This window comes from Pollachius pollachius (assembly GCF_949987615.1).
Source record: "Pollachius pollachius genome assembly, chromosome: 1".
In the NCBI taxonomy this organism is placed as follows: Eukaryota; Metazoa; Chordata; class Actinopteri; order Gadiformes; family Gadidae; genus Pollachius; species Pollachius pollachius.
This window is the reverse complement of record NC_136934.1, coordinates 2,723,894-2,732,002: the sequence shown is the minus strand read 5'-3', so window position 1 is coordinate 2,732,002 and position 8,109 is coordinate 2,723,894. Positions and strand designations below refer to the sequence as shown.

At 46.1% G+C, this 8,109-nt stretch overlaps 1 protein-coding gene across 3 annotated transcripts; it reads right to left on the bottom strand.

The window, feature by feature from the left end:
- Nucleotides 1-2,731: 2,731 nt before the first annotated feature.
- On the bottom strand, nt 2,732-8,109 carry LOC307072530 (leukocyte surface antigen CD53-like). 3 transcript variants are annotated; one of them, XM_079731851.1, is made up of 9 exons: nt 7,992-8,062; nt 7,090-7,262; nt 6,716-6,799; nt 5,570-5,755; nt 5,101-5,175; nt 4,461-4,568; nt 3,746-3,892; nt 3,364-3,450; nt 2,732-3,031 (listed from the first exon to the last, which is right to left on the bottom strand). In XM_079731851.1, the coding sequence occupies exons 3-9, from the start codon at nt 6,776-6,778 to the stop codon at nt 2,960-2,962; spliced, it is 738 nt and encodes a 245-aa protein (XP_079587977.1). In that variant the 5' UTR covers nt 6,779-6,799; nt 7,090-7,262; nt 7,992-8,062; the 3' UTR covers nt 2,732-2,959. The 3 variants fall into 3 exon arrangements, with proteins under 3 accessions (XP_079587977.1, XP_079587976.1, XP_079587978.1); XM_079731850.1 differs by lacking the exon at nt 7,090-7,262 and having other exon boundaries at nt 7,992-8,109; XM_079731852.1 differs by lacking the exon at nt 7,090-7,262 and having other exon boundaries at nt 3,364-3,447; nt 7,992-8,109.

The following is an 8,109-nucleotide window of genomic DNA, read 5'->3' as shown; positions in this document are numbered from 1 at the left end:
GTACGATTGTTGATTTGGGGTGGGGGGGGGGGGGGGGGGGGGGGGGGTCAGACTGTTGTAAACTAATATAAGCCATATTAACTTTCCTACTAAGGGTTTTAATCTGTCAGATCTGGGGGAGCGGTTGAGGGTTTCATTTTAAGAGGGTCATGGATCTGACTTCTTTCACCAAGGCAGGGTCCTGCAGCTTGTGAAATGGCATCAATGGCATCAAATGGCCCCCCGCTCCGCTTGAAGACCTCAGAGCCCGGGGCTGAAAGACATCCGTCACTGTAGTCCAGCTGCTGCTGCTAACCACCATAGGGAACCATGCATTCAGGTCACAGCGAATTGCCGTGAAAACACTTTAACTCTGGTCCAGTGTGTGTGTGTGTGTGTGTGTGTGTGTGTGTGTGTGTGTGCGTGTGTGTGTGTGTGCTGGTAACGCGTCGGTTAGGAGGGTTGTGTGTGTGTGTGTGTGTGTGTGTGTGTGTGTGTGTGTTTTCCGAAGTTCTGTGAACCTGGCGGGGATTTCTGTTCCTTGTTGTACGTACTGTGGGCACGGAGGGACTTTGGCCAAGAGGTCACTGAGCCGAGACCAAGATGTCAACATGATGTCACCACGATGTGACAAGGATGACACCACGATGTCAACATGATGACATTACGATGTCAACATGATGACACCACGTTGTCAACATGACACCACGATGTCAACATGACACCACGATGTCAACAGGACACCACGATGTCAACATGACACCACGATGTCAACATGACACCACGATGTCAACATGACACCACGATGTCAACATGACACCACGATGTCAACATGATGACACCACGATGTCAACATGACACCACGATGTCAACGCGATGACACCACGATGTCAACATGACACCACGATGTCAACAGGACACCACGATGTCAACATGACAACACGATGTCAACATGACACCACGATGTCAACATGACACCACGATGTCAACATGACACCAGGATGTCAACGCGATGACTCCACGATGTCAACATGATGAGACCATGATGTTCCCATGTTGTGAAGACTCCCTCACCACAGCTCAGCTTTCCCTCGTGTTTTTAGCCCTAGGGGAGGTGGATACGGTTTGAGGGGCTGGGTCCCCTCACGGCCTGCTGTACTCATTCCAGTCATGGGGGGTCTTTGGTCTGGGGTGGAAGGTTCCCCGGGGTCGGGCCCCCCCACCTTTCAGTTATTTATTGATGTCTGTGCAAAACATTTTCAATCTGCAATCATGGATCTCTCGAGGTGGATCAATGTTTACTGGACGGAGAGCGCTCTGCAAAAATGTAAAAGCCACGTTTGGGGAAGAGATTCTTTGTGTCACGGTACTGTCTGGCCCTGCTCGGCTCGAACCCCGGCTCCTCTGGGAACAGGGCTAGTTTGAAACATCTAGGGAGGGGTCGGACCTCAGTAGGGATGCTGGTTTTAATAGTCGCTCATACGGTTTTACTATGTGACTCCCTCACCATCTACCATATATTAAACACAGTAACGGAGATTAACTTAATTTAAAAGGAGGAGACCCAAGGTGGACTTGTGAGGATGTACGGTCGGGGCACTAGAGAACCACAGATCTTCTCAAACTGACCCCACTCTGAGGTTCTTCAGAAGGACGAGGCTTTCATTGTTCCTGGTTTTAAATTTGTAGTTCCAGGTTAGGGGTGCTTATGGACTACATATCCCATGAAATTATCCTAATCAGTGCTTTCTCATTTTCCCTGAGGGGGACTGCCATTGGCTAAGAACGCCATGGTGGAGGCTCGCTATAGGTTGTTTTGGATGCATTGCCTGCGTGTCGCCCTCTCTCCTGAGAGGACGACAGCATTCTAACACCCTGTCTAGAGGGGATGGACAGGTTGCTACGGTTACTTAAATCAACGTCCACCTGAGAAGATGGCCACGCCCCTATCCGATGCGCGAGCTCGCCCTCCCCCTCTTTGAAACGGACCGCAGCACAAAGGATCACGTTCACGGTTTGCTCGTGGACGCCCTGCCCGGCGCGGGAATCACACTCGCAACCCAACGGCTGTCTATTTCAGAGAGGCAAGGGTAGGAGTTATATTGGAATAGGGTTCTTTCTGCATATCTTTTAGGTGAATTGCAATTAACTGTCTATAGTTTTCTGATGTTTCAGGGGTGTTCAGTTTGCAATAAATGGTGTATCCTGCTCTGTACAGTTACTTTTTTAATTAAAATGTACTTGTTTCTATTTTTTTGTGTGACGGTTTCAAGAGAAAAAAAAGAACAATTATTTTAAATGTAAAGGAAATCTTAGTATTTTTTTAGTTTTTTTTTGTCTTAAAATATTGATGCAGGAGTCTTTAAATAAAACTGTGGAATACTAACGATGAGTTTGTGGTCTTATCTCCTTCCTTACGTTTCACAAATCCTTTTGCTTTTCCCTCGTCGCTCTATGACACTAACTGAGCGAAGTGTTTTTAACCTGCGCTGGAACCCCAGCCGGTTTCGGAGCACTTTGTGGGAAGGAGGAAGTGGTTTCATTCACAGCCGTGCATATGAGCTGTGAAACCAGCAACCGAAAACCGCTTAGCATGCATGTGTTGCAGCCATTTCAGTTAGTTTGGTGGGTGAACCTTGAACCGTCACAGAGCCTTTCTGTTTCTGTGACGGTTGCCTCCCAACTCACCAATGCGCCGCAAGGGGAATGAGGTTTATAGCGGGAGTTAATGACGGCCACACCAACCTTTTGATTTATTATATCTGATATTTATTTGGCTCTTTGATTTTTTTTTTGAGGATAATTTGAGACATGATGCATTCATTTGGTATTGTTTCCAACATAAATACATTTTCTTTGGTTCATTTACAATAAAGATTTTTATAAAAGAAAAACAATGAAGAAATTAAAAGATGGTGTGAGAAGACAAGACTGCACAAAAGCACGGATGCCACAGTAAGGGTCGAGGGAGGGTAGGAATCTAGAGCTTGTAGCTGAGCCCAGAGCTGCTGATGTGACAGAACAACGTCATGGAGATGCACATTCCCAGTACCTGTCGGCAAAGAGAAGAAATGTTTAACATTTGACCTTCATAATCTGGCCAAGATTCAAACCCGTAGTCTTTTCATTGAAAAACACATTTCTGACTGAGCTGTCTTCATGGGTTAGGAATTGCCACACTGATCTTGGTGAAGTATTTATTTAATAATATTGTAAACACCAAGGTTAGTCTACAGTGGATCGTGTTCCTCAGTGGAAAGGGTGCAACCAACTCCTCGATGTAGTCAGTGCAGCATGCTACTATGCTACTATTCTCAGGATCTGGGTGTCGGCTGTAGGAGGTCATGGCGTCCTAACAAGTATGTGTGTGGGGGGTCTTCTCACCTCCATGACGCAGAGGGCAATAACGGCGATCCCAGTGGTCAAGAAGTTGTTCTCAAACCATTCCTTCAGTGCTCCCAGACAGCCCTTCTGTGAAAGAAAGACCAAAACGTCATATATATATATATATATATATATATATATATATATATATATATATAATGTATATGCAGTATAGGTTGAAATGGCTGTAACCTGTTGGTCGTACCTTTACATTTGTCCCTCATGTTTTATGAGAGTTTGCTCTGACCACTAATAATGGTTTACAAAGTAGTGTTGTGTAATGTTGGAAAATAACCACAGCATATGAGGAAGAAGCCTGTCAACAAGCCTGTTATAAATAACAATGTAGCACAAGACAACACTTATTGGAAACATGACCCACAGCATGTATCGGGTACAAACTGGATGCTGCCTCTTCCTGTTTTTCGGAATCTCTGGGCAGACATGGAATATCAGCAGGAGTAGGGCAGCAGGACTGAGGCACTTGTGTGCCCCAGTCTGACGAACCATTGACTCCACAGCAGCTGAACTGAAACACAACAGCACACCACTGCAGTATCTCCTTCTGATAGGCTGACGCTTTAGGAAAGTGACATCACTGTTTTGACGCTTCAATGTACTGCTGACTATCTAACGGTTTATAGCATGGCATACAGCATAGCACCCAACAGGCCCAATGGATCTTGAAATGGCTTGTAGCGTGAAATAAGAAGCCTTTACCCTTGGGGGTAAAATGGTGGCTCTGTCTGCTTCAAACTCAATTCAATTCAATTCAATTGTATTTGTATAGCCCTTAATCACCATTACAGTCTCAAAGGGCTTAACAGGTCAAATATTTATGACATCCCCCTTTACCCAAGCCCCCACAAGGGCAAGAAAAAAACTCCCTTGAAATTAGCAAGGAAGAAATCTTGAGAAGAAACGCATAGTAGGGGATTCCTTCTTCCAGGGATGGTCAGGAGTGCAACGGGGGCCATAATTGACATACAGGTAAATGCATGCACATCATGTTAAAATGGTGATGTGGTGCTGGCCGGTTGACCACGAGGAGAGTCCAGGCCAACTCCTACGTATGTTTTCATCTTGGTTTCTCTCACCGTTTTCTGAACCAGATTCCAGTCGCTTTTCAGATGTGTCATTGTCGAATTGTTATTTTTTTCATGCTGTAATCCCGCGTTCAGATCCTCCTCCAGCACCTTGCTGATCTAGACCACACAGGACGGAGAGTTATCGAGATTGTGAGCGTACCTGGGATCATCACTACGGTTACTGGGCTCTTTAGCCTGAAGGCAGATTAACAGGGAGGTAGATGATAGTAGACTACTACTGGTAGGAGAATAGTAGTAGTAATTATACTGAGATAGAAGGAGGGTTTCACCAGATCGACTAGCCAGGTGTCAAATTAATTAGCCATCTTTATTGTGGCCCATAGGGGGGGTCTCCTCTTTATCATAGACCAATAGGAGGTCTCCTCTTTATCATAGACCAATAGGAGGTCTCCTCTTTATCATAGACCAGTAGGAGGTCTCCTCTTTATCATAGACCAATAGGAGGTCTCCTCTTTATCATAGACCAATAGGAGGTCTCCTCTTTATCATAGACCAATAGGAGGTCTCCTTTTTATCATAGACCAATAGGAGGTCTCCTACCTCTTTATCATAGACCAATAGGAGGTCTCGTCTTTATCACAGACCAATAGGAGGTCTCCTCTTCGTCATCGACCAATGGGTGTCCTACCTTACTCTCGTAAATCAATAGGAGGCAGGCGACGGACAACTCCACCAGCATCAGGATCAACAGCAGGATGAAGAACTGTGGACGGAGGTTCATTAGTACACAACACGCTCTTCCCGTGTGGCTTTCCCGTGCTGTGACACATCCGTGTGAATGTGTGCATGAATGGGTGAATGTTTGGCGATATTGTAAATCGGCCTTTGAGAGGCCACTGGTTAGAAAGCGCTACATAGAGTAGGGGATTGCAGTCAGAAGGTTGCTAGTTCAATCCCCTGTCGAGGTGTCCCTGAGCAAGGCATCTAACCCTCACTGCTCCCGAAGAGCCGGCTGTCGCCCTGCAGGGTTGACTCCGCCGTCGGTGTGTGAATGTGTGCATGAATGGGTGAATGTTTGGCGGTATTGTAAAGCGGCCTTTGAGAGGCCACTGGTTAGAAGAGCGCTGTATCAGGAGGTGGTCGCTGAGTGAACATACGGTGAGCAGGAAGCAGCGGTTCTCCTTCAGCGCACCGATGAAGCCCAGGAAGGAGACGCAGGTGACGATGATGCCGGACACGAGCAGCAGGTTGGCCACCGTCAGAAACTTCATGGACTTGAGCAGCGAGTGCGTCTGATAGCCGGTCAGGTACACCCCATAGCCCAGCATGATGGCTCCCGAAATCTTTGGGACAGCAAAACAAACACACCGGCTTTATCTAACGGGTGGCCTACAAAGACCAAAGGTGCAGAGTCTCACCGGCATCCCCGGTGGTTTAAGGTGCCCCGGGTTGACCTCCCACTGTGATGTCCTCGCACTAGTGACATCACAAGTGAGTGTCCGCCTAGATGTATGACAGATAGACCAACTTGTGGTCTGTAAGACACGCCCACTTGTGATGTCAAGCAAAGGTCGATCAGCAAAGTCACAACTTTTCTCTGTTTTGGGACCTCAGTGTTGGAACGAGCTCCCTACCGATGTCAGGACCGCAGAGTCGCTCACCAGCTTCCGCAAAAGACTCAAAACTCACCTGTTCAGAGTTCATCTCGACTCTGCATAGAAACCAATGCACAGCCACCATTGAATGTTGTACGTCCTGGCACTTGTACATTGCACTTATTCAAGGTACTTAATTGTGTAGCATCTACAGTAGCTGCTATCGCTGCTTTACACAGGGAATGGGTTAGCCTAGCGATTGTAATACTTGCACTTGGTTCTATGAACGTCTTTACTGTACCGACAGCGATATATTGTTTCACTTCTTATGAGAAATGTACTTATTGTAACAAATGCACTTATTGTAAGTCGCTTTTGATAAAAGCGTCTGCTAAATGCCCTAAATGTAAATGTAAATGTAAATGTCACCAGTGGGTGTGGGAGCCAGTGGATAGATTTTGAAATGGTGACAGCGTCCCTGTGGGATGCCCTTTGTTATGCGGTTCAAGCGACAGTTTGCACAAATTTGGATGGTACTATTTCGTTGGTTAAAGGCCTCCCACCAGCGACCACAACATGCAACTTTACACAACGACCGTTCCTCTGCCACCAGGTAATGACAGATGATCGCTTGCCAAATGCAGGTAACTTGCAGTCTTGCATTGGTAGCTGTGTGATTCGTAAATGAAGAGATGCGTGTATACTTACGAAGAAGAGGAAGTTGACTGCGCACATGATGTACTTTAAGCATTTCAGACAGTTCTGCGCCATTTTTAGAATACTTTGTCAGCTCTGAAAAACAAGGAGGGGGGGAAAACAAAAGCTTCCCTTTAAACACATACATCGAAAGGCTAACACACTCCCTTCATTAAACAGGCCCTCAAAACCAACCTCTTTAAGATTGCATAACATCCTTCCCTTTCCCCCACTTCCTCCTGTTTACTAATATGCGTTCTTTAATTAATTGAATGATTAACTGATTTTATTTTGTGTTCCCTTTGTAAGGTGTCTTTGAGTAATTAGAAAAGCGCTTTATAAATCGAATGTATTATTATCATTATACTCACTGCTCTTACACTCACCGTTCTGTTGAAAACGAGTTGAATAGTAGTGTTAGGGCCGTGGACGGAGGTGTTTGTGTGTGAGCGCCACCCAGGTGCGTGCAGGACCGTGTCACCGTTCACCCCTCAGCAGCCGTAACACACCCACCACCGACCGCACTTCCGCTGTGTACCCCAGGCGTCCCCCAGGGCCCCTGTTTGGGCCGCCTGCGTTACTTTAACTACAGCCGGACCCACGCCCTGAAGCCCTGAACTACATCGCCTCTTGGGTCTCACTTCATGTAGGCTAAGAATAGCCCCAACACGGTCTAAACATGGTGGTGGACTTCTTTCTTTTGGAAATCACCCTGAGAAGATCAGGTTTTGGTGGCAGTATCCTGTTTTATCACGACTATAGTCACATCTTTACAGAGAAGCCCTTATCGTTTGACCTCAAACTTCCTCATCGTCCAGTATTTATATCTTTGGTTTTAGCCAGATTCTTATTTATTTTACAGCTTTAATTGTACTGTTGTTAAGTGTGGATGTAACCTGTATTGAAAAGTTATATACCGATAGTTATTATTGTGAACTGCCCTTTGTGATGGTTTGAACAGCGTTTGGTTTCACTTCTTGATTTCACTTCTGATGTCGTTTGGTGCTTTCCTCCTTGTGTCGTCTCTATGGCCAACATTATGAAGCTCGATATTTTGACCCTTAGTTAGACCTTGAAGAAAGGGGGACTCTCATGTGTGTGTCTGTGTGTGTGTGTGTGTGTGTGTGCGTGCGTGTGTGTGTGCGTGCGTGTGCGTGCGTGTGTGTCAGACATTGTTGTTTTTAAGCCCTACACCACTACAACTCCTTCTGCTATGACGACACGTTTAGCCGACTACATCGATGAATCAACGATAATATTCTCAACAAAGATTATGTTTAGAGCTTACCTTAAGTCCCCAAGTTGAATCTGTGTCTTTTACGGGTTCTGTTGGCCGACGTCTTTAGCTGACAACCCTGACTGAGAAAAGACTTCTGCTTTGTCCTTATGTCATAGCTCTCGGCGAG